Raw genomic sequence first — 27723 nt, forward strand, 5'->3', positions numbered from 1 at the left:
TTTGTATCATAGACAAAGCATGCAGTAATACAGAGGCTTAAAAATAAGCATTCAATTATTTTTTATAATAGTTTTCTTCAGTACACTCTAGGCCAGCGATGGCGAACCTTTTTTGGCTCGCGTGCCACAAGTGGGGGCAGCACGGGGGGTCATGTGCGGGCGTGCCGCACACATAATGCAACGCGTGATCTCCCAGTGCGCATGCGCGCACAACGCCCCCCCATTTTTACATGCTTTTTTTGCCCTCCCCAGGCTCCAGAGGCTTTATAGGAGCCTAGGGAGGGTGAAAAGAACCTCCCCCGCCCCCCCCGGAGGCCCCCCGGAGGCTTCAGGGACCATCTGGAGCCTTCCCTGAAGCCTTCGGAGCGCTTAAAACCACCCTCCGAGCAAACCGGATGTCACTTCCGGTTTGCTCGGAGGGTCGTTTTAAGTGCTCCAAAGACGTCAGGGAAGCCTCCGGATGGTCCCTGAAGCTTTCGGAATGCTTAAAACGACCCTCCGAGCAACCCGGAAGTCACTTCTGGATTGCTCGGAGGGTCATTTTAAGTACTCCGAAGGCGTCAGGGAAGCCTCCGGACGGTCCCTGAAGCTTTCGGAACGCTTAAAACGACCCTCCGAGCAACCCGGAAGTCACTTCCGGTTTGCTCGGAGGGTCATTTTAAGCGCTCCGAAGGCGTCAGGGAAGCCTCCGGATGGTCCCTGAAGCCTTCGGGGGGCGGGGGAGGCTCTTTTCACCCTCCCCAGGCTCCTATAAAGCCTCTGGAGCCTGGGGAAGCGCGCGCTGGCCAGCTGACAGGGCAGCGCCTTGCGTGCCCTGACAAATGGCTCCGCGTGCCACTTGTGGCACGCGTGCCATACGTTCGCCATCACTGCTCTAGGCAAAGATCTTGAAATATGAGAAATGAAAGAATATGAAAGACAGAGGAAAAAAGAGAGACAGGCTCTTCAGAGGGCAAGTCTTTATACTTGCATTATATTAAATAATCTTTAAAAAAAATCCTACAAATTCTTTTTTTAACATTTTTTTGAAATTGATTTTCTAAGTCTCTTGAACTAAAGTGAGCATTCCTTAAAATTGAAAAGTTATGCCAAATAGTATATTTCCAAAGAACATTAGCCCAATTCCACTCAGCTGTGTAGAATTGTCAGGACTGTCAAACTCCCAGCCTGTGGACCAGATGTGTCGTGTACTGGCCATTCCCACTCCCGGTTTAGCGAAGGGGGTAAACGTCCCGATATGTTACGTGATGCCACCGTGATGACGTGAGTTTGACATCCCTACTCTATGTCATTCAGATCCTCCTGTATCTCATGTGACAAGAATGGACTTTTACAGAAAACTACCAGGAAAATAAAGCAATCTCTCTATGCAATACTATTTTTAAAGAAAATTCTACAGAAAAACGTATCTTATTTTATCTCCTTGTTATTTTTTAAAATAAATTTTGCAATTTTCTTAAAAGCTACAAATGAGAATAAAGAGGTAACACAGACATAGAAAATATCAATACAATTCAAATAAGGCTATGGATAAAAAGGCGAGCTAATCCAAACAATATTTTATATGTAAATAGGAAAAAAATGGAAAAAATAAAAATAAGGGACATTGTCTATAATACAAATATGGTTATATTTTAATGCCAATTACTGCCTTTAAATTGTAGAAGGCACATCTAAAATAAGAGGGTTGAAATAGTCAATAATACTAAATGGTCTTAATTATCTAAAGTCTTGCCTGAAGAACCTACTTACGTTTCTTTATTGCCCATGACAAGACTGAGAGAATACCATAGGCTTGCTGAGGCCCATCCACTATATTTTTTTTACAAGATTTGAATCTCTGTAGGGCAGAAACGGAGGTGTCTGACTTGCCTCCCTTCATCTCACATTATAATAGATTTTTGAAGTATTCCTCATCATTTTTTTCTGTGGAAAATATTGAGAATAGGTACAGCTGATGATGTCATGTTTTGAATTCTGACTCATTTCGTGTGTAGCCGGTTCTAAGATTACACTACTTTCATTTCTAAAATGTAGTTTTAGAACCTATATTTTTTCAATAGCCATATCCACCAGGAACTACAAGTCATTTTAGTTCTGTCTTTCGTACTTGAAAACAAATGCTTTGTTTAATTCTCTACATGGTATCAAAATGTTCTTAACATTTGGGGCTGTTTTGCAATGTTTCTTCCCTATTTACCAATACAAAATGAATACTATAGTTCCAGGTTATTTTAGTGGTTTTGGTCTGATTCTAAAAAAAGTAGAATCATCAGTAACTCTATAGTTAAATCAATTTAGATGTAACCATAGATCACAACTAGCTTTATCAGAGAAAGAGGCAGAGAAACAGAGAGGGGCTAGACCACAAATTGTAGTTTGGCTATTGGGACACTTAGACCATACTTTTTAAGGTAAAAAAGTAGTATGTTAAGGCATTGGGAGCCATAGAAATTAAGCCATTTTGTTAAAAAAAAGTAGTGCATACCAATTTTATAGTACTTGAAAAAGATAAACATAAATGTAAAGCTTCCATACATAAATGTTTAAAACATGTATAGACCATATAATATCTGTTAATCTTAAAGCTGTTGCCTCATTTTTCCATACTTTCCTTCTCCTTCCTGCTCCCCCAAAGAAGAAGAAGAAGAGGAAGAAGAAGAAACAGTCAAAGGTCCCATGGCTGATGACCCCAAACCTGAGGTTTCCCTTGATGAGAAGTATGAGAAAAGGAGTGAGCCTGCTGAGCCTTTGGAACAAACAGAGGGTTTCTCAGAGGCCCAGCAGGATTCCCTTCCTGAAGATCAAGTGGATCACAATGAGGAAAATATAATCCTCATTGGAAAGGAAACCTCAAAAGCAAAACTGCCTTCCTCCGGTGGGGAAGGTATGCCTGCATTAGGGACCTGCATGTCTTGGCTGCATAGGAGCTGCTCTTCAGTTTTCTCCCCATTCTCTCATTGGCTTTTCCTCCCATTGATTTGTCCTCATGGTTAATGCTCTTGTTATTATGCTTGAAGAGTGTGCACATGGCAAGCCAAAGGCTGTATGATGACATGGTTTCCCACCACTGCAGTAGATTCCTGACTTTTTAAGAGAGTGTTTTCTACTCATGATACCATTTGCAGTGCAGCCAACCTGATATGCCATCCCTTGTCCCTCCTGTTGCAGATGTGTTTGCCAGTCACATTGCTGATATTTGTGTCTTTATATATATTTCATTTCATTTCGGTACAGAGGTTCATCTGTTTTTCATTTCAAGAAGCAAACTGATTAACCCTGACTATGGCGTAAAATGCTTACTTTGTAAAGTTTGTTTGTGCTGTGCAATCTACTTTTGCTTATGCTTCAATACATTCTGCCTCAATTTCCCCAAGGCTATTGCTGCTTATATCATATCTTTACCATTCATTGCAGCCCACCATAACCCTTGTTTGCCATTGCCAGGATTTTGAGTTTGCATCTGTTTTATCCTTCTTTCCAGCTGTTTATCTGAGTGGAAGTCCCAGTGTGAGAAGAAAATCCACATGAATCACATTGGATATTATAGTGAAGGACTAAATATAAAACTCATAAATTTTCATTGACTTATATTGCTTATTCTTAACAAACCATATTAAATGTGATCTAGATATATACTCACATTTCTCTGCACATAACAACACAAGCCCTTGAACAAATAATTGTGCACTGGTTAAACCTAATTTTCATTCAAGGAATATTTGTGGGAAGTCTAGTTAAGGCTCTCACAGCTGAACATATATCACAACAGCTGCAACTGTTACAGAATTAACTTTGCTTGTTCTTACTTAACTAAGGATTCATCATCCTTTGACTATATCAACAAACAGGTAAACCAATCTAGTTGTGATAGGGAACATACTTGAACCTAATCTCAAGTAATGAAAATGTTGTGATCGGGATAGTTTAGTTTGGGATTCCAGCACTGGAGAGGATTAATGTTCTCTTCTTCCACATGACTTTTCCTTGATTACATTTCCCCTCCATACGTATTGGACTCCTTAGTTTACTGTTAATATTTTTTTTTTAATGAAAGATTCCAGTAATTGATGAATCTTCACATCATTTGTGTCAAAAGTGACTTATCTAATGAAACATACAATAAAATAATTGAAAATAAGTTATTTTACTGAGTCACTAGATAAGACTGGGGGGTAAAATAGGAATGACATTCATTTTGAGGTACATTAAATGAATTTAGTTAATTCATTTATTCCCTTAAATCAAGGGATAATTTGAAATTAATTGTCAAAGATGATAGGTTCCCATGCAGATTTGATAAATTTGAAAACAGACTAGGTTATCTTTGTGAGTCCATTCAATAGAATGTTTTTGAGCCAAAACTAATTTGCTACATTCACTGATGTGATCTAAATTGTTTGTAATTTTCCTAGGAAATAATTAATGGTTGGAATGAGGTGTAGTAAATGTTCACTGAAAAATCAACCTTTAATGAAGGGTCTAATAATAAAAAAATTAGGAAGTAGGGTAACAAAAATTGGACTATCCAGTCACTTATCATACATTTACAACATTGTGTAAGACTTTGGTGGTTATTTACACAATGAGAATGAGAGAGGAGGAAGGGAGAGAGAGATGAACTTAACAAACACTTGAAATAATTCAAATATAGACCTAGCTTTTGGGATCATTAGAAACCAAGAAGAACTTTGAAAATTAAGATAGGAGGCTGACACTTTGCTACATGTCATCTTGTCTCTCAGTCTAATGCTTGTATTTTAATTTGGAAAAAGGAATTGGCAAACATCAAGAATGCCCAGCTGGCACAAGTTCTCTGGGTTTTTAGTTATGAACCTTTCCCAGTTCTATCTGCAGGAGACAGGGATTGATCCTAGGATATTTTGGATGCTGAATTTTTCATCTTGGAAGCATTGAAGTCTATGGGAAATGTAAATAATAAAGATCCAATGCTTTTTTTCTTACCATGTATTTTGGGGTCACAAAATGCCCTATACAGAATATTTGAAAGAGCATATTTGAAAAGACATTAGTGCAAGCAAAGCACTGCCATTTGAAACAGCTGTGTCTCCTTGAAAGCTCTCATGGCTGCTTTGAAGGCTGTCCCTAGATGTTTCTATCTTCACAAGCCTACACACCTCTTTTTCCCTCGTAGCTCTAACAGATGTACATATAGGTGCAGAGAACTAGAGGCACCTGTTGAAGCAATCAGGACAGCTTCCCAAATGATGCAAATAATGTTTTGCTTCAAGGAAGGGTACTTTACTTGTGCCAGCATACTTTATGAATTAGTTTTTTATGAATGTTTTGCTCAGGCATTCCATTTATTACTATTTAATCATATATTTCTAAATTGTTTTTTTTCTAAGGCAAGAATCGTTTCCCATTATGGAAGATTCAAAACAAAGCAAGCAAAAATGTTTTTTTTGTTTCCAGGCAATATATGTATGTCTTTTCTTAGTTTTTTTGTACAACTGTCCATCCACTGGCTAAAAAGTAGACACAAGCTTCCTTTCCAACCAGAAGCAATATATTTTTGTTTTGAAGCTCTGCTTCCAGAGGGATAAGAAGCTGTCTATCTTTTTTTTAAATAACTGTTGGAAATCTAGGCATTATGATTCATCAGGGAGCTGATCTATTTCCTCCACCACCTTATAAAATCCACAGAAATTAATGGGTTTTACTATACAAATTAAGCAAGTATAATTCTTCACACACCGTTTTCATTTTCACAGTCATTGATTCTAACTGCATTTTTAAAAATTAAATATGTTAATTGAGGATAGATTGTTCAAGGACTATTACAATATAGTAGTCAAAACTGCCAGACTTAAAGATGGCTCATGGTTCATCATCACACTTCCAGAGGTATCTAGTCAATCATTGTTGGAGGCAGAATTCTGGACTGGACATTGCTTTCCAGCAAACCATTTATCTCAGGTGTTCATCAGCTAGAAGAACAATTTTTTTCAGTTCTGACCCAGGAGGATACTCTGCATATGGAAGCCAATTTCCCAGTGTGAAACTGATTTTAAGAATTATATTGTGTTGCTTTAAACTGTTTTATTCCACTGCTTTCAGAATGCTGTTTATTATTTGAGTTCTTTATCCTGAGTGTGAGGAGGTTACAAAATAATTAAAGAATTCCAGTGTTGCAAAATGCAATTTCTCTGGGAAATAAATCAAGGGCAGAAGATTACATTAGAAATACGAGAAATCCTTCCAATTGTGGTTGTATTTTTCCTCCAGTTTTCTCTTTTAGAAAAGTCATTTCCAATATCTTGCTGCTCAGATGTATTGGACAATAACTGCTATATATTTCACAACTCATACTTCCTAACCAGCTTTTCAAATGGAGAAGTTCATTGAAAAGGATACCACTAGCATTTGTATGTTTTGCAGCCCAATTCAGATGCCTCACTGATCCTTCGCCAGTAATTCTGGAGAAATGTGCACATTTTTAATTATTTCAAAATAAATATGCCTTTTTCTGCATACTGAGCTGAAATGGTTCCTACTGAAATAATTAAGAATTCATTGCCAAGGTCAGATTTGGTCTTTAAGCATGTATAAATGGGTTGTTATTACACCCTGATGTGTGTGTCTGTGTCTGTGTGCGTATTGTACATACAGACACACACAGAGCCCCAATAATTGATTTGGGAGAACTTCATAAAATGTTTTGAAAAAGTACTGTTATATAAATTAGGGTTCCATTTGCTTCAAAAATGATTTGGAATTACTGTTTTATCCCTCACTCAAGTGCAAATACAATGCCTATTCATTAAAACACATTTGCCTTTTTTCAGTATACCATTTGATCCCCCCAAAAAGATGTGGTTGCTACTATAAATACTTTTAGAGATGCACTTCTTTAAGAACTTGATTTATTAAAATTAATTTATATTTTCTTCAGGTGTCATGAAAGTCCAAGAAAAGATATGCATGCTTGAATGAATAGCAGTGAGGTATTGTCCTTGGGGTTGAGAAAAGTATGGAACACTTCTTCTGAGTCACTGTCAAAGCCTACAACAGTCATTCAATAAATGTTAATGTGTAATATACACAAAGATTAATAATTGAATTCCATTATTTTTGAATGTTAAATATTTAGTCTTGGTTTTTCAGCAATGTTTTAGAGTTGCAGTACAGTGATTTTGTATGAAACAGTTGTAGGTATAAACATTCTATCATAATTTTGTGTTTCTCAAGAATAGTTTTATGATACTAGATTTTTTTAAAAATGTATTTATAAAGCAGTCCCCTCATTCCCCAATTTGTGCAAAAAGTTGATTGGTATATCCATTTCAGTTTTGCCATGATTTGACCAGAGTCAGACAAAAGGAATTATGTCATTAAATGAATATAGGACTTTGAAATTTAAATATAGCACATAAATGCATTCACACATACACACATAATTATATTCATATTTGTTATATTCCAGAATCTTATCTCAACTTCATTGCATGGTAAAGTTTTCTACAGTGAAGTTGTATTTATTTTTAATATAATAATTATTACAAATGTAACAAAATACATTTGTATTTTGGTTTATCAATATAAGATTATTAATAGTGCACTGAGAGAGCAAAACAGTAATAAAGTAAACAGATCTCTAATAGGTTTTTCTAGTTGCATGTAGCCATATTTTTATGACTTTGCCGTGCCACATTATGCTATAAACTACTTTTATAAATGCTTTCTGTAAACTGTTCTAAAACCCAATGCAACAACTACAGATTTACTTTCAGCCTCGAAGATGGAAATCCATGGACAGGAAGGTACGAGCCTTTTCGCAGCTACACCCTTGAGCATGAAGGAAGAAGAGAAAGGAAGGAAACCCAGTGAGCACCCCGCCCAAGATGCCTTAGTTCCACAGCCAGCAAAAACAGAGACTATAGAAATGAGAGAATCACAGCTCACAGGAGAAGAGATGACATTCCCATCTCGTTTGGGAGAAACCTTGGATGCCACTCTGCAAGAGAAAGAAGAGAAGACTTCCACACCTCATGAGCAAAGAGATTTGTTAACAGAGTTGCATAAGAAAAGTACACTAGATGAAAAGGCCACAGAGACCCAGAAATCTGCAACGGAAGCATCTCCCTTGGAATCTAAAGATGATCAGAGTACTATTACAAAAAATGACTTTACCTCTCCTGGTTCTTCTTTGCTCTCAGAATCTATAGCGGACATAGGCACAGTAACAAGTGCCTTTTTATCTGAAACCTTACCAGGTGTTCGACATACGTCTGAACCAGAAGAGAGTAGCAAAACAACACAAAAGTCTGCTATTTCAGAGATTACCAAAGACCTTTCAAAAGATCAAACAATGAACAAAGGGCACATAAAAATACAGGAAGAAAATTTTGCAGTGGTGGGTACCAGTGCCTCACAAGCCATTGTAGAACAAACTCCAAGTCAGGTTCCCCTTTGGGAAGAAGAGAAAGATATGACTGAGGATGAAAGTGATGAAGAGAAGTACTCCATGTCCACTAGACAGAGGCTCAGAGAATTGGATGATCAGTCTTTTGCTGTGTGTGACCAAAAACCAACCGTTCTGGGTAAAGAAGTTATGGGAAAAGACATTGATCCTAAAGAAGCATATGATGCACAAAAAGCAGAAGATTTGAGGATAACTGGGGAATCAACGGCATGGAATGTTAAAAAAGATGAGAAAACACATGGTGCTGAGGTCATGGCAGACCGATTCAGTAAAGATTTTTTTCCTGAAAAATATGAAGAGCATTTAGATACCGCTGCATTACATGAAACCATAGAGAAATCCCCATCTGAAGCACATAAAGAGCCTCAGGAAGACAAACATTCTGAAAAAGAAGGGAAAGGTAAAGTGTTTCCTGTTACAGATTCAGATTCCCACCAAATGAGGATAGAAGAAGATAAATCAGGTATGTCTACATATTTTGAAACTTCAACTCTTAAAGATGAAGCTATCAAGAGTGATAAAGTACAGCAAGGCAACGATTACTATGAACTGAGTGATTCAAAAGACCAGATTTATGATATTTACCATAAAAATTCTCTTGTATCTGAAAAGGAGACTGATGACTATCAGCCAGAAGCACACCAACAGCCCAGTCCACCTGCTCATCAAATTGGATATAGTACCCTTGCCCAGAGTTTCCCAGAAGATGATGCTAAGGAACCTAGCTCTCCTCCAGAAAGAATGTATACTATTGACCCAAATGTGTACGGAGATAAGAGAGAACTCCACAGTAAAAATAAAGATGACTTAACTCTCAGCAGAAGTTTAGGGCTTGGTGGAAGATCTGCTATAGAACAGAGGAGTATGTCAATTAATCTCCCAATGTCCTGCTTAGATTCTATAGCACTGGGATTTAACTTTGGACATGCTCATGATCTTTCACCTTTAGGTTCAGATATTTTAGATACGGCTAGTGGAGATGAAGGCGATGATTACTTGCCTGCCACCACCCCACTAATAGAAAAAGCTCCCTCCTTCCCAACAGAAAGTAGGGAAGATGATGATGAAGAAGAAGCAGAAGAAGAAGCAGCAGAAGCAGAAGAGGAAGAGCGGATAGAAGAGTCCAAATTTAAAGAATCAGGAGAGATTCAGGTGGAGCCTTTATATGAATCACCTTTGCTAGCTAAAGATTATTACAAAAACGGAACTGTAATGGCTCCTGACTTACCTGAAATGTTAGATTTAGCTGGCACAAGGTCAAGAGTAGCATCTGTGAGTGCAGATACAGAGGTGGCACAACGGAAATCTGTTCCTTCAGAGGTGGTTGTTGGGGACAGCCCTGCAGTTCAGCAGCTTATGACTGATGAAGATCACATGACTCTAAAAGCTGACAGTCAAATAGAAGATTTAGGCTACTGTGTTTTCACCAAATACACAGTACCATTACCATCTCCAGTTCAGGACAGTGAGAATTTGGCAGGAGAAAGCTGCTCTTATGAGGAGAAAATGAGGAGAGGTGTAGTTACAGATCTGTCAATGATAGAAGTGAAGTTGGCAGCAGCTGAGAGATCCTGTGAAGAAAAAGAGGTCTCTGAGGACTCCACAGTTTGGGGGCAGGACTTTGAACAAGAGAGAAAAGCTATTGATAAATTAGATACTGTGTTAGAAAAAAGTGAGGAACAAGCTGATGCTAAAGAAGTATCTTTTCCTGAAGATACTGAACATGAAATAAAGATTGGTTCAGAGCTAGTAGATGTTAATGATAAAACTCTAGTTGAGCCAGAAAAAAATTCTTCATTAATTAAGGAAGAGGAAAATGCTATTCATGTTGCTGCAAATATAGATAAGGCAGAATTGTCCTGCAAACCAGACTATGATGCTATAAAACATGATATGGATTCTGCTGCTCGGCAAGTGGAACAGGAGTATCAGAGTAAATTAGGAGGTCATATCACTGAATTAGTTTCAGAGCAGAATAAAGAAGATCCAGAGAAGATCCTCTTTACATTACATCAAGAACCTGATCTATGTGCAACATTGGAATCTAATAATATGAAAGATGCAGCTAAACTGTCTGAAATTGAAATTAAGGAAAAAGGCCCTAAGCCTGATCTGGTGCACCAAGAAGCAGTAGATAAAGAAGAATCATATGAATCAAGCGGTGATAATGGCCAAGTGCAAGAGGGATTGTCTGGAGAAATTTCAAAGCCACATGAGGGCAAAATACAACGAGAAAGCCCATCTTTACCAGAGGAAGAACATGCAGAAAAAAGTATATCGAAAGTTATTCAAGAAGAAACAACAGAAACTCAAATGGAGAGCATAATAGAACATAAAGTAGAACAGGCAGATAATGTGGAGATAACTGACACTGAGAATGTTGAGAAGTTACCACATGATTTAAAATATGAGAAAGAAAAAGAAAAAGTGGAAGAAGAACAAAAGGAAGAGATTAAGCAAATGGAAGAACAAGAGGAAGAAGTAAAACAAACAAAAGAGGAAATCAAATACAGGGAAGAACATGAAAAAGAGATTAAAAATGTAGAACAGCAAGAAGACGTTAAGCACATGAAACAACCTGAAGTAGAGATTGAGAAAGATGAATATGAAGAAAAGACTAAAGAAGAAGAAGAAGAGGAAGAGATCAAGCAAGCAGAAGGACAAGAAGAGGAAAAAGATAAAGAAGAGGAAACCAGTAAGCAAACGAGTAAAGAAGAGGACTTGAAGAGACCCAGTGAAGAAGTATGTAAAGCTATCCCTGTGGAGATACCTGAGCTCAAAGGAGTAATAGAATCTGTTGTTACAGTTGAGGATGATTTCATTACAATTGTACAGACAACCATTGATGAAGGAGAAGCCAATTCCCACAGTGTTCGCTTTGCTGAAACTGCACAGGCTGAAACAGGCGGAGAAGGTCTCTGTACTGAAGAGTTGGATATGGAGGCAGAGGTTATTGCTCATGTTGAAGCAGACTCAAAAGAAAAGTCTTTGGAACCTCCTGGCTCAGCTGAACAGGAAGAAATCCCAGTAACTGATTACAAGACAGAAATATATGACGATTATAAAGATGAAACAACAATTGATGACTCCGTCCTGGACACCGACAGCATATGGGTGGATACACAAGGTGTGCCTTATGCTTTTTCATTCATTCATTTTGCTATCAATATACTATATTAATAATTAAAAAATAATTAATGACAGTGCAGTCATGAATGTTATAAAAATAATACTAGCATGAATCAACCAAATTGTTTAAAAGATTATATCCCAGCAAAGTACAAATAACTAATCCTGTTTTTGTTATAATTTACTCTGATCCTGCAGATGATGATAGGAGCATCATGACAGAACAGTTAGAGACTGTTCCTAAAGAGGAGAAATCAGAGAGAGAATTGCGGAGACCATCTCTTGATAAACATAAAAAAGAAAAACCTTTAAAAACTGGGAGAGGCAGGATTTCTACTCCTGAAAGAAAAATAGATAAAAAGGAACCTAGCACAGTCTCCAGAGATGAAGTGAGAAGGAAAAAAGGTTTATATAATACTTGCTCTTTTTCCTTTTATGCTGTACTGTGGGTTGCTCATCTCTATACTTTTTCATTAAGGACATACATTTGTGCTAACAGTATGACATATGATCCATACTACTCCATCGCTTCACTTTTATGCTGGTGGTAACAGCAAATAAACATACAAAATGAAATTCATCTTCTAAGATTCATTAATATTGTCAGCATCATATTATCTACCCTAATAATATTGGTACTAAGTATCCACGTAGCAGTATTTCTACCTCATTACTTATCACGGCTTCCACGTGAGTACTCAATTCTAATCTTTACTAAAAAAAAAAAGAATTGTCAGTAGATAGAAGGCTTCATTTAATTTGAATCAAGGTAAATGTTCAACTCTCTGAATCAATCCGTATCAGTCAGACCACAGCTAGGTTGGGAGCCTTCAAAACTGAATGTCTCACAAAGATCTCCTTATACTTAATGTACATTGGTGCTCCTTTCTTTCCATAGCTTCATACGTTGCCCAGCATTGAGGTTCTCTGGGAATGGATCAGAATGACACAGGGGTACAGATTGGAATAGAAAGAGTTTGCTTTCCCATCCTATTAAAATAATATATACATTTTCAGTAAGGTGGTATAATTTTGGAAGGGATGTGTATTGATAGAATGAAAGAATTGGTGAAAGCCGTAAAATCTTAAATATAGATCATGTGGGCATTGGTACACTCAAATCAGAGTTAAATGGCTAAGTTGGCACCAGCAGCCAATATGTTGATTTGTTGAAATATATTTCTACTTACAATTTTTTTTATTTCTGATTGTATGCTCTTGTTTTCTTGTCTATAGCTGTGTATAAGAAAGCTGAACTTTCTAAAAAAGCTGAAGTTCAGGCTCACTCTCCCTCCAGGAAAATCATTTTAAAACCTGCTATCAAACATACTAGACCAACTCATCACTCCTGTGTTAAGCGGAAGCAGACAGGTGACTGTGCTGTCTTGAATTTATGCAATGTGGCTGGCAAACATAGACATTACTATTCTCATTATTATTATTATTATTATTATTATTTGTAGTCTCATTGCTCTATTGGCTGCTCTAATTTTGATTTCAATTTTTTTCCTCTCTAAGAGTTTTTCAGCTCTCATGAATGATACTGCTTTTTTTTGTATCATACTCTTTTCATTTATTATTATTCGGAGGCCATGATCATGAATGCTTACCATGCTTGGACTTCCCAAGTTCTGTAGCTGTTTATTGTTGATAATAGTGTTGTATAAATCTCTCTATTTTGCTTTGTTCTGTTTTTCATTTTTGCTCTGTTCTGGTGGGAAAGTGCAAATGGCTTTGAACCATGTTTTACATTTTTTTCCTTTATTCTTTTACTGTTTTTCTTCTCATGCATAATAATAATTGCAACATTATTCCACTTTGTATTTATATTGTGTACCATAACTCTTTTAAATTGATGGCTGATTTGTTTACTAAAATTGATATGTATTAAAAAACAGAATCTGAAACAAATAGCTATTTTTGAACAGAAAACTTTCCTGAATATGAATATTTGTTTACAGTGAAAAATGTAGAAAATACAGGAAAAGAAAATGAGGGACTATTTACAGCTGATTATACATCTGTAGTTATTTAGGAGATAGAAGCTTTTGGCGTTGAAGAGATTAATATAAATAATTCACAAGGAGCAAGATTTGTGCAAATCCTTTTCAGAACAGATTTGCACACTTGTCAATAATTGTACTTGGGTTACCATGCAAAAATTGATTGAAATATGCATCTTAGAATTACATATTTGGTCATGTATGCTTTTTATTGCAATCAAAGGAGAAATAACTAAATACTATCCTTGATATCTTTATTTAATATACAGAATTACAGTGCACATGAGATAATGTTACTAATTCCAGAAAAATATTTTTCCTGACAATTCCATAATATTTCTCCTCTAGTGTTTCTGTGAATATAAGGTTATAAAACTGAAGTGCCAATCCATAATTTATAGATGAAAAGAAACTTGTTAACATATTCATGCATCTCCAATCTAATGCTAAGTAATAATTTAAAGCCAGAGAGGTTCCTCGTTATCTTTATTGACAAAAAGCTGTATTTTATAAAATTACTTTACAAATTTGTCCTTACTGGATCTTCTGTACAACTCAACCATATATTATCATCTATTGCATTGCAGAACCTTTTGTGACTAATGCATATTTCTCTTGATTGAAGAGGTTGGTAGTACATTATATATAATTCAGATACCTAAATGACAATGTCTGGATTCCAATAACTGTAGGTCTTGACTCTTGGGGTTTTATTTGGGTTGTATATTTTCTTAAAACTATTGATAAAATAAACCTGAAATCATGATAGATTAAACAGGCAAACCTATTTTTTTAATTGCATCTGCCTTCTTTCTTCAAACTTCCAAGAAGTTCTCTATGATAGGAGTCCCCATTTGCCTATTTGCAACTGGGCCATGTGAGTGGTAGGCCGGTGCACTCGCAGCCCCACTCACAGCTGGCACTCACAGCCCATCCCTCACACAAATTAAGCTGTGCACATGCCTGCATGCCTGCCTGCTCCTCGCAGAGAACCTTCCCCCACTCCCATGCCAGCCCATCAACCTGGAAAGGTTGGGGAATGCTGCTCTATGAGAAGCATCCTGGCTCCCTATGTAAAAACATAAGAAGACTCTTTTTTCTTTAAAAGTCATTTACATTGTCTTGTTGTCTTTAAAGAAGATGGTAGTAGGCAATGAATGTGCCTTTTTTTCTACTTTGTTGTAAGGCCCATAGGTTTCTATATCCAAAAGTAGGAATAAATACCAGTTAAATTTCCTATGAAGACAGCATTGGGCAAAATGTAGCATAGCAGTGGCAACAGAAATGCCTGTTCTTCACACATTTGTGGCAGAAGTCATTCTGCAACAGCATTTCCAATTTCATCCACATTTGGGACTGGAATCTTGGTTGTTGAGCAAAGTGGTAATTAGCAACAAGCCCATATGACTGCTTCATTCAAAGACTCCCAGTTGCAGTCATTTAGCAATTTCCCAGGTCAGTGTGAAGTAGAAGTCCTCTTGGCAGGCAGCCCTTTTGCTCCCAAAAGTTTTTGCAGCTCACTGAAGGAGATCACTTTAGCTCCACATCCTATACACAGAATTCCTTTGGGAGACTGCAGGAACAGAGATGAAATGTTCAGGATGTCATGATGTTCAGAATTTCAGCACCATTCCTGCAGCACAGATGAAAGTTTCAGCTTTTCTCTGCCCCCTCTGCTTGCAACCTTCCCTGCCTGCTTCCCAAATTCACTTTCTGGGGAAACTGGCATGGAATTTTGCAAATAGTAAACACGTGATTGTGGGGAACTTTTATTTCATATGGTTTTACAAGCTATAAAATACCCTTTTCCCGGCTGTTGTAACATTGAATGGTTATTAAACACCTGTAAATCCTTGTTAGTCAAGGATTAGTTGTACATTATATAAAGATCAGATAATAGTTTCTGAATCAAAACATTTTAATATAATTAGAGATTGACTTTTGCTTACTCACTAAAGTGAAAAGCTCCTGAGAGCATACCAGTGTTGCATGACCACTCTTGTTTCTATATGACTTAAGCCAATCTTGTTTTTTGCATTATGAAAGCCTCAGTTCCCAAAGAATTGCAAGAGACTAATAGAAGACTTAGTTCTAAAATTCCTTCTGTTGTGTCATTTATTGATCAGAATAGATAATTTACTTCTCAGAATGGAAAATCATAAATAGAGTAATTAATTACTTAATTTCAATTAAATGATATTTTTTATTGCAAGCAAAACTCAATAAATAAGAATGATGATAAGCAAATGATGGATATGGTTGAATATGACACAAACCCATTCTCTATCATTTTCATGACACCAATTGTCTACTGAGCAGCACTATCAGCTGCAGAAGAACATTTATTTCTTGATTCTTTATGCCCCATGGAGAATTGTTTGTGGTTCTCATTAGCTACTTACCTTATTTTGAGGCAGTTTTTGACAAAAGTTAAACCATATCCTCTACACTAATATTCCCAATTAAACTCAGAATTTACATTGAAACAAAACTGAGGTATCTAATTATCTTTCTACGTACATTTGCCTTCAATGTAAAGGTTGCCAAAAATTAAGGGCTTTTGTTTGTTTGTTTGTTTGTTTGTTTTACTTCCTGGGAGAAGCAGGCAATTTTTTTTGAATTACAGTTTCAAGAATATTGGCCAGATAGCAAATCTATTTAAAGTTACTTCAGTGTTTATCATCTCAATGTCTGTGCACTTTTTCAAAAAGCTAGAGGGATAGAACAAATTTACTTTTAAATAAGCAAGTAGAGGAAAATGATAATATTATTTTCTTGTATATCTTTTATATCTTTCTTTAAAATTTTTGGCTTCTTATAATACTGTAACTGAACTCAGGAAAATGGTTCAGATCCTGGCATCTTCTGACTAAAGTTGAGTTAGCCATAGTTCCAACACAATAGGAGATCTCTAGCTTATGCTTACAAAGGATTTCCCATAAGGTGGGAAAACTGTAAGGAGACCAGGGATGGAGGTTCAGGGAAAGTAGAAGAATCTGCTACTGATCAATAGCTTTTTTTTTCTTTCATAGAAGATTGACATTTGTGAATTAGGTCAAACTTGAGTGTACTATTAAAGCAAGGCTTGATATGGTATTTATTTTCCAATAGCCAAGTTTCAAATTGTAGTATCTTCAAATTTACTTTGAAGAGTGAACTGATTTGCAAATCCAAAACCCTTCAAAATATTTTCAGTTTTATATGAAATGTGTCCCATATTTGCCAGTTCTATTAATTACATATTCAAAAGCTTCCTAAGGAGGTTTTATTTATGTAGCTGCAATTTCAGGCATTATAAGCTGGAAATCTTTCCCATTGAATCAATGAATCATCTTTCTAGCAGAGTAAACTAGACATATGAATATATATATGAAGTGTAATGGTAAAACTTACATTTTGAATAAGACTACTTCATGCAAATACACATGCAGTACTTCCTTCTTTTTATCTTTTTTTATACACACAAAAAAGGGCATACTTTGAAGAAACCACATTGACTTTAATAAATCATTGTAATACAGTAATATAAATGCTATCATCTGAACCTTATCTAAATTTGTACTGCAGCTTTTGGTTGGTTGAAAAAGTAAGGCTGTGTTTCCTTTGTGACATCACAACATCCATATCATAGGACAACCAGAAGTAGCAGCTTAGGCTTTGAACTGGGACAAACATGTATTAGGTTTGTCTTCCTCATCTTAAATTTCATGGTGTGTGTCCCAGAATTAAACATGTTTCTTGCATGATTAAACTGTTAATCGAACTCCAAGGGACAGGGTGAAGTCATGATCCAGGTTTATTGTTCAGATGGAAGAATTATTATGCTTTCAGGTAAGTCATCAGTAAAGGCATTTTCCCATTGTTTAATAGCTTTGGATCACTGATATATGATTCAATCAGGTGTATCTATTACATGGAAGGGTGTGTAGGTGGGTACCTGGGACCAGTAGGAAAACCGAAAATATTATGCAAGCAGCTTGTAATGAATATATCCTGCAAATTCTGACAACTACACTATTTTATTTTATTTTTATATATTTACCAATACTTTTTAAATGTTACTTAAGGGTTTAAGTTGATAATAATGTAGTCAAGCTGATAATAGATACTTCCTTGCAAACCATGGAATGTTTGGCCATCCTGGACCTTGGAAATAATTCCATGTGTAAGGAACTCCATCAGATCTCTAAGAAACGTATGTTGCAAACCATGCTATCTGCTGCAGTTGTGTTCTTTGAATTTGACTGCAAGCGATGAACTGGTGATGATTAATACAATAGGATATGTCACGCTAGGCACAGGTATTCAGACTGCACATAAGATGATTAAAGGGGTGAGGAGAGGATGCATGCAAGCTGCTCCTCTGTATCTTCTTGAATCTTCTCAACCTTCCCTTTGATGATGATGATGAAGATCTCAGGACTATTATGTTTGACGCGCCTGGACACCATGGGAAACATACATGGAATCAGAAATTATAGAAGCATTTTCCATGCCCTCTCCCCCAGCTCAGAGTAGGAAGTTTGGAAACTGTTCAGTGAGGGATGTTACACTCACGTCTTGCATGTTGACTCATGCCCACATTGTCCTTTTCAACTACAGAGGAGTAGGCTGAACATACATGCAGGGATTTTCCTACATGTACAAATTCCACATCCCGTGCTGCTAACCAAAAGAATGGAATATAACAGTTGGGCTGCTATTTATTCACTATTTCTTTAGCTACGGTTTTCTTTATGTTTGTAAATTGGTTTATGTGCAAACCATTTAAACAACAGATAACAAAGTGGAAATAAAAGCCATCATTTCGGTGTTCTCTTCTTTTATTTTTATATTCAGTCTTGCCCTAATTTGTAATATTATTCCTACAAGATACATATAGGAAGTGGTTTTAAGTCATGACCAAATATTACTGGTGCTGATATGTTTAAAAAAGTGATGGTCCATGTTTTCAGATTATTGCTAATTGTCTGAATATAATGCTATTAATACCACATCAGTCAAACCTCGTAATTTTCTTTGCAATACTCTAATGGTAACATTTTAGAGAACATTGAGAAGTGTTATTCTTTAATTTTCCAGTTGCAATTTATTTTTTAATTAGCAAAAGTTGGGCCAGTAATTAGTTCATCATAATTACTGTATGGCAATTTAAACTGAAAATGTTAAAGGTTAATTTGAAGTTATGATTTTAAAATGTTAACTCTTTTCTCTTTATTTTCTAATAGCTGCTGGTGGTGAAATAAACCAGATGCCTGGGGTGTTTAAGCAAGCAAAGGAAAAACTTTCGGTGGGTGCATTTGCCTTTATATGTTTTACATGTCTGGGTATTTTGAATATTTGGTAGTTTTATTACCATAAATAACTTTAAAATCCATTTGTTTTGCAGTTTTAATCAAATAGTTGCTTTTTTACTCATTTCACTTTGAAATTAACCATAGATTCTTAAAATGTTGCTGTACTGTTTAAAATTACATACTGATAGAAAGATATTAAGCTTTCTATTTTATGTTCTAGTCAATCAGATGCAATTCTGAGAACTTCATGACACCACTTTCAATCTATCAGTCTGATTCATTCTTGTAAGAGGAAATATTAGAATCTATATCTCATCTGCTTTCTGTGTGTTTAAAAGCCTTTACTTTACTTTTACTTTTACTTTTATTTGCGCTTATAGACCGCCCCCTCTCCCAAAAGGGACTCGGGGCGGTGTACAGTCCATACAAAAAATACATCACATGAATAATTAAATAATTAAATAGTTAAATTGTTAATAGATAAATATGGAGGAGGTTAAAAAGAACTGTGCAACTAAGTAAAGTATCTAAAATATAGTTTTAAAAAACCCCTAAAAAATATCCTATAAGCCAGTGGCTGCTGCTCTGCCTGGGGGGGGGGAGTAAGGGGGGGATCCAAAGTTCAGCCAATCACTAAAGCTGGGAGTGAATGCTAATCAGCTAGATAAGCAAATTGACACCAGCACACTCTGGTCAGGGCCCCTGAGTTACAAGGCAACTGAAAGTCTGACTGCATGGACTCTCAAGGCATTAAGCAAAATCTAGATGAAAATATAATAAAATTAGTGCTGTCACAGCATCAAGATGCAAAGAAAAGCTGCTTTCATTAGCATAAAATAGGAAATCAGCACAATGAAACACCAGCAGCAGAACAGAACAATAGCTTTATCACCCATTGTTAACCATAATAAAAGAAGGAGTCATTTATGTTAGTGCACAAATACGTTTTACTGCGCTTTACCAGATGTGGTAGGTACCATTCATAGTACTTTGCTTTCCATGTTTATCTTTTATTCAAGACCACAAATTCAGTTGACTGGTGACTTAACTGGAAAGCTCTATGAAGTGCCATCTTTTCTTTTTGCTCTTTCTCCCCTTTCCTGCAAAGAGAAAGATGGGAGGAGTAGAATGTCTTTCTTAAACCAGAATGGTTCTAACAGGAAATGCAGGATGAAAAAGGATATGGCCAAAGATGAAATTCTGTTTTAGTCTATAGGGAAGAAAAATCTCCTGTGATTTAAATGTACCTGTTTATGAATTTAGCAGCTGGAATCATACAACTGGATGAAGCGACTAAGTCCATCTTATTGCAGAAATTCACATCAAACCATAAGATATGACAAAGCATAACCAAGGAAAGGGAGCCTATCAAATCCAAAGCACCAGAACTTCTATCTGAGACCACTTGCACTATTCTCCAAACAGAGTGTGACCTTGTCCAAATTGCAAGTGGCTCTCAGAGCCTCGTGAGAAGGCTGCACATGATTTGGACAAAGCTGACATAATTTGGACAAGGCTGCACATACTGCACACTCATGAAGGGCCAGACTGGGCACACTTCCTCATCAGTGGGAGGAAGAAGATAGCAAAGAGCATCAAGGAGTGGTAGAGCCAGTGGAGCTCAAGGCAGTCAAAGGGACACAGATGATGGGGAGGGGGAGGTGAAGGGAACTGAAGCACCCCTGCAGGTATGTGAGTTGGCTGCCCGAATTTTGATCCCATGGCCGCAAGGGCATTGCAATGGCCATAACTTTGGGGACTGGGCATAATTACCATTTGTCTAGTGCTGCTTCAGAATGAGCCAGATTGAGAAGAAAACTATAAAGAAAGGTAGAAAAAGAGAGATGGCTTCTCCCATACCCCAGATGTTATAAAAATATATACCACACTCATTTGCATGGGATGTGCAGAGATATGAATAAACATATGGCTGTCCTGTTCCCTTTTATCTAACATGCACTTGTATATTTGCCTGTTTGTATTTAATACCTTTACTCACCCATTGAAAATATCTTTTTCCTTTTTATCCAGAGGCCACAGCTTTCCAGAATTCGATAGTGAAAGAATAGTAATTTGCATATGTAAATAAAAAATATCTTACACTTCTGTTCAATTCCTATCACTACTTGAAGTGATAATTTCAAGTAGCAAGCTAGCCCCCTGATTACCTTTTCTGCTCTGAGCATACGTATCTTAAAATGAAAGAGAGTAGATTAAATAGCATTGTACTTAATCTACTCTTTCCTGTAAAGGAGGTTATCCCTTTAATGATGCCTGTTTTAATAATTGTTATTTTTTTTATTTATTGTTTTATTTTAATAATTATACACTATGCAGAATCAAGTTGTGTGAGATGGGCAGCCATATAAATTTAAATAAATAAATAGCTCTTTCTCTAGAATGAAGCTGTCCCTGATGGTTACAATTCTTGGTCTGTGGCTGGGAGACTTGGGTTCAATGATCTTCATAGAATTTTTCTGAGAAAAAATATGTACAGGATTAAACATTAGATTCATAAACAATTTCTCAAACCTTATATCAGGGGTGCCTGGTAATCGAAGGAATCCTAACTTGGATATTAATACTCTTTGGTCAATACTATAACTGAAATTCCAGTCTTAAAACCTGGAAAGATGATAACACTAAAAGCAGAAAAATAGAATATTAACATGGCCAATGACAATGTAAATAAGCTTCGGAAAAAAACAGGCCAACTTTTGAAAAATAGCCATTATATTCTTCTTCTTCTTATGATTTGAACAATGAAATCCCTTTATTTTAAGGTATGCCTACTTTAATGTAAGAACAATAATACAATACAATAATTATTTTTAAGGTTCTGATTTGAAATCTGTTTTCCATATTCCATACATTTTTGTTTGTCTCATTGTTCATCTTCCCATTACATTCTTCTTTTTGTTTTCCTGTAATTAGACTTCTTCTTTGTCAAAGATTCCTGCCTCAAAGGTTAGAGCAAAGTCATTGCTTCCTCCAAGACCCAACTCTGCTTGTTCCCTAATCACCACTAAAAAAGTTGTTTTGCGCAGTAAAGACAATTATATTGCGTGGCCCTCTTCAGCGGGCCCAAGGGACTATTCAAAAACAGCTCAGGTAAGGCAGTTGAGGTAGAACAAGAATAAATTCCCACATCTTTAATTTTTTTCCTTCCCTACCGAATATGGATATCTCACCTTGATATCCTTTTTCCCAAATGAAAAATAAATGCAGTATATAAGTTAGAAATATAATCAAATTGATTCATGATATCAACAGTTCCAATGGGTCACTTCTCCTGGTTAGCCTATTAAGTCTATAAAAGAGAATTAATTTAATCATTCCTCATCACAGATCACAAGTGATGAGGAAATTCAGTGGTGATGATACTATTCCCATAACTGTTTTTGAAAAACAGCATGAGAGAAGGTAAACAGGAAGAAATGTAAGGGCTGATTTACAGATTCTGGCAGGCAAAGCAAATTTCAGAATCCAAAGAAGTGCCAGGGGTAGAACCTTGGGAGGAAGGCACGTAACTGAGATAGAGCTGAGCTGTGATTTCATAGGATGCCAGAATCTGGGATTTGTTGCCTTGATAATGGCTAGTGCTAAAACTTAATTTACAGATGATAAAAATGAATTTGTTCAAAAAGCTTAATGTATTATTTGATTCTATTCAATGTCTACAAATTTCATAAGATGCACATACTGGAAGTTGTCGTTTTATGAACATTCATTTGGCAAACCATTCAAAATTATTACAGTGCTGAGTGAAGGGACATACAATCCCTACCTGAACTTACAACCATTGTAGCACCCCATGGTCATGTGATCAAAATTCAGGTGCTTGGCAGCTTTCCCACCCTTGGGAACACTGCAACGGCACTCTCCCTCAGCATGGGCATGGGCAGGGAGACCTCAGCTGCCTAGGCCCATTGGGATGCAGAAACCTGATGGTTACCAGAAGACTCAGGAGTGTGTGTGTGGGGGGGAAGCAGAGGCATGCACGCCACTGAGCCTAGCTGGTTAATGCTTCTGGGAATGCGGGAAGAGGCAGGAGGCCTGCATGATGACACTGAGCCTAGCCAGCCAAAGCCTTCTGACCTGCAGCAGATTTCCACATGCTGGCAGATCATTTAATGACTTGGGTGGTTGTTTATTGACCACAATGGGAAGAGCTGGGGTTGTGGTTGCTGAGCAAGGCAGCCACATGTGCGTCTTCCTTAACAAAACACAATGACTTACGACTAACATTCTGGACTCAATTGTGATCATAAATCGAGAACTACTTGTAGTAGGTTTACGCCATTTGCTGCAGTAGAAGAACCCTTGCCTAAGAACTCTGGTTTTTCCAAGTAATTTTTTTATGTCGAGAAGTCACTCTGCCCGTTACAAGGTACTGAGTGAGTGATTGTTCTATTTAGCTTCAGAATGTACATCTGTTATGGATCTATGGATGTATGTTCACAGCAGAGTCACAAACTTTCTTTTTTGACCTTAATGCAAATAAAATAAGGCTATACTGATGCAATCATAGCCAAATTAAGTCAACTTTCTGACCTCAACCTTGGAGTCTACCCTTTTTCCTCAACAGCTTCTGTACTATTATACTATACTACTGTAGTGTTGCTTTCCCTTTAATTGCTTGAATGCAAACAAAGTTAGGCTGGAACTGAATATACCAATACATGTTTAAAACCAAAATGCTTCCTTTTTTTTCCGCATCAGGATGGAATAACCAAGAGTCCTGAAAAGCGCTCCTCTTTACCAAGACCTTCTTCCATTTTACCCGCCCGAAGAGGTATCTCAGCAGACAGAGAACGAGATGAAAATTCTTTCTCCCTGAACAGCACCATCTCATCCATGCGACGAACTACAAGTATGACTCTTGCCCTATAATTCAGAGTTAAAATTGGAGGTGCAAGCTCAGGGTTCTCTAATCTGTTTTGATTTAGTGGACATTTTTGAAATTTTGAAAGCATCTTATGAATAATCTTACAACAATTATGTTTCAATGAGCCCAGACAGTCTCAAAAATCCCCATTTATCAGAAGGCAAACTAGTACAGTTCTAGAGCACTATTCCCTGTAACCTTATAAGATGCAATCTTTTCTTTTTGTTTAGACACCTAGAGTCTATGCAGGACCTAGAAATGTTTCTAGAAATTAAACAAATGCACTAAACTGGCACTTTTTAACTATATGCTAATCTCCCATTTAATTTTTTTAAACTAAAAGAATCTGATGAGATGAGATGAGACGGGATGAAACATAGAGTCTGTCTGGTTTCAAAAGAAATTTTTCTGGATGCATTGGTGGCCATACTGCCATGTTGAAGAAATAGGTTTTAGATCAGAGCTGATATCTAAATTAGACAGTAACCAATTTCTGCTGGGTTGTGTTTCTATTGTAAGAGGCATGTGTTATATAGTACCAGATAAGATCAGATAAAAAGTTCTAGGTATATTATAAGATATGGGTTCTGTGTAATTGGATACTTTTTAAACAGCTAAGAAAAATCTGTTTTTAGGAAAAGAGAAAAGTTTAGCAGAAAAAAGGTACTCCTTGGACATATCCTAAATTTCTATTTTTATAGTTTATATCAGTTCCTTGAAATATTAGATAGCAGATTTTTAAAATATATGGAAAAGAATGCTTTGCATTTTGTAATAGCATATTTTTCGGAGTATAAGATGCTCCAGAGTATAAGACGCACCTTAGTTTTGGGGGAGGAAAATGAGAAAAAGAAAAAATCTGCCTCTGCCTACCAGCATCCATGGTATTCAGCTGGTTAGCTTCCTGTCAGTGTGTGAGAGTTCATGACTTGGAACACATGGTAACAAGGTCAGCTAATGAATAGGCATAGCAACTAAGTTAGCCCATGAGGGCCATTTGGACTGAAACAGTATTTACTGTGTGAGCAACAAGGAGACAGGAAGGAGCCTGGCTTAGCTGAGAACTGAAAGTGAAACTGCTTGTGTTTTGCTTGTATTTACTGCTATCTTGGAAAACCTGCTTTTGGTATTTTATTATATATTATTATTTTGAATCCTGCTGAATGAGTTACTTGTGTGTGCTTTCTGAATGTGATTGCTGCTGCAAACTCTGACCAGCCAGGTCAGCTTTAGCACTTATTACAGCCTGATTCAGCACAACTGATTGCGGGTGGATCGAACTGCCGGAATACCCCCAATCAGCTGTTCCAGGCTGCAGGGATTGCTACAGACCATCGCTGCCTCCATGCCTCCTGTTTTTTGGCCTCTAGTGGGGGTGGGTGGGGCTACATTTGGTGTATAAGATGCACCCAAATTTTCACTCTCTTTTAGGGGGGGAGTGCATCTTATACTCTGAAAAATACTGTATATCGTGTTTTTGATTTAGGAGGAAAAATTCCCAATTTATGAAGAGATTCTAAACTTTAAGCATAATCTTAATTTAAAGGTACAGGCAGGGCTGTTGAATCTGGGCTGCAAAAATCCAGTTATCCACTAATCATGAGTGTATCTTTTTCCTATTATCAAATGACAGCCACGTATTGGTAGTCATAGGGAGACATGAAGCTAGAAGTAGGGAGCACATAAAGATATTATTGGGGATCAAAATCTGCATTAAGCCTTAACTCTAACTCTCTTTTTCATTTATTTCTCTTGGGGATCATTAAGATATGAAAGATATAATTGCAAATATCCAATATTATTGATTTTTAACTTGCTTTAAATCCCAGCTGGTTTGTACTTCATGATAATCTTGTCATTTAGTGAAATATTGTTCAGTTTTATGCATCACCTTGATCTTCAGAAAGTTTTAGCAAAGGCTGAATATTTTTGTGATCAGATTCTTTGATGAACAATTAGAAACCAGTTCTCTCTAGGAAACGGTATGAATATCATAGAACAAATTGCAAATATCCAATATTATTGATTTTTCTGTTATCAATACAGGATCAGAACCTATTCGAAGCCGAACAGGAAAAAGTGGTACATCAACTCCAACTACTCCAGGATCAACTGCCATCACTCCTGGAACCCCACCTAGTTATTCCTCTCGGACCCCAGGAACACCTGGGACCCCTAGTTATTCCAGAACCCCACATACACCGGGTACTCCCACATCTGCAATTCTGGTACCCACTGAGAAAAAAGTTGCTATCATACGCACACCTCCGAAATCTCCAGCAACCCCTAAGCAACTTCGTCTGATTAATCAACCTCTACCAGATCTCAAGAATGTCAGGTCCAAAGTTGGGTCAACAGACAACATCAAGTATCAGCCTAAAGGGGGGCAGGTAAGGCTTCCATTTAAGTACATTTAAAAACAGGATTAGGGTAGAGAGAGTTGAGGAGAATAGGCAGTATTGACTTATAGCTACCAAAGGCATTCTTCATTAATTACTGTACACATATACTTTTATTCTGGTAGTAATTAGCACCTAATTACTCACGCTTCTTGTTCGATTTGTTTAGCATTTTCCCTAGCAGTAAATTTGAATATACTGTATAAGGTATTAGTATCCTTTATAAGGGTTAGGGCTAGCAATTGTGGGGGGAAAGGCAATTACGTCTGATAAAGTAGAAATAAAATCTGCAGAATGGAAACTTCCTTTAAACTTCACTGATAAACTTTTAGAGGCTGAAGTTAACCACTTAAATATTTTTGTTTTATCATCTGACTATATGCTGATAAAGGGATAGCTTTGTGAAATACACTGGTATAAGTTGCCTAAGATGCAAATTGTGCTTTATTTCTTGTGAAATTTTAATTTGTTTTATTTTGTGGAATTGTTTTTAAATGAGGGCTACCAGACTGAAGCTGAAATATCTGGACATTTCATAAGTGGTAAAAATGGCAGAATGTGTATACACTAAGATCTCACCATTATTTATATTGAACGATCAAGTGGGCCTTGTTCATCAAAAATAATTGCATAATTATGATGCCTTTTTATTCAGCCTCTCAGAAAAATGTCATGCAGCTTCATATTGCTAAGTTAATATCTTCTATCTGCCTGTTTGGGATGCTTTCATGCAAAAATATCTGACTACTGCACTGAAGGATTAAGAAACCAAAGGAAGTATCTACTACCAGGAGAGTTCTGCTATCTGTAGAAGAATAGCTGCAGCAAACCTCCCAATACCCCAACTGGCTCAGTTTGAGAGTTGCATATATATATTGCCTTCTTCCTGATCAGGTTACCTTCCTCAAGTTCTGCTGGGAATAGAAAACACAGTTGGTTAAAGAGCATTAAACACTGATGTGATGCCTTGAGATCAGCATCATACCTCAAAAGCTCTTGGGTCAGACTTTTAACATTTTCAGAGTTTTCTCACTTTCTGATTCTCCACATTCTAACTATTTGATTTTACTGATTTACATATACAAACATCATTTGCTCTCTTATCTCAGATCTGTTCCTGAGCATTGAGGTGAGAAATGAAAGTTCTCTATTAGTAGTGGGGAGTATGTGGCATTGATCTATATTTTAACATGTGGTAAATTTCTCTGGGAACTACATCGCAAACTGTAGCCAACCTTCATGTAATTGGATTTTTCTATATGGCAGAACTAAGCTTGTCCTGGTTACTCTTCTTTCTCTGTCCAGTTATGTATTGGATCCTTAACATGTTTCTCTGTTGCTTTTACCCTTTCCCTTTCAGGCGTTATATTTCACAATCCAGTGTAATATATATTTAAATCAAGTCTAAATTCTTTGAAGGTGTCTTTATTGTTCAAGAATTAAAATCAGTATATTTGTATTTTTGCAAGTTTAATAGAACAGAAAGTCAACTAATCTTTCCCTTCATGTCTTCAAGCTGACATATAGCTAAGTATCACAGTTTCTTACCTAAGTTTCAACT

General features: G+C 36.7%; 1 protein-coding gene across 15 annotated transcripts in view; it reads left to right on the plus strand.

Moving 5' to 3' along the window:
• Positions 1-27723, plus strand: part of MAP2 (microtubule associated protein 2) — a 245981-nt gene that overhangs the window by 198418 nt on the left and 19840 nt on the right. For 8 of the 15 annotated variants that reach the window (XM_081937827.1, XM_081937816.1, XM_081937829.1 and 5 more), the window contains 7 exons: positions 7755-11573; positions 11774-11980; positions 12812-12946; positions 18807-18868; positions 21810-21986; positions 23598-23748; positions 25810-26153. In XM_081937827.1, the coding sequence (XP_081793953.1) occupies positions 7755-11573; positions 11774-11980; positions 12812-12946; positions 18807-18868; positions 21810-21986; positions 23598-23748; positions 25810-26153 (4895 nt within the window). Of the gene's footprint in view, positions 1-2638; positions 2879-7754; positions 11574-11773; positions 11981-12811; positions 12947-18806; positions 18869-21809; positions 21987-23597; positions 23749-25809; positions 26154-27723 lie in introns of all 15 variants that reach the window. The other 7 variants (XM_081937822.1, XM_081937830.1, XM_081937817.1 and 4 more) reach the window with 4 other exon arrangements.

This window comes from Natrix helvetica (assembly GCF_964273705.1).
Source record: "Natrix helvetica genome assembly, chromosome: 1".
Taxonomy (NCBI): Eukaryota; Metazoa; Chordata; class Lepidosauria; order Squamata; family Natricidae; genus Natrix; species Natrix helvetica.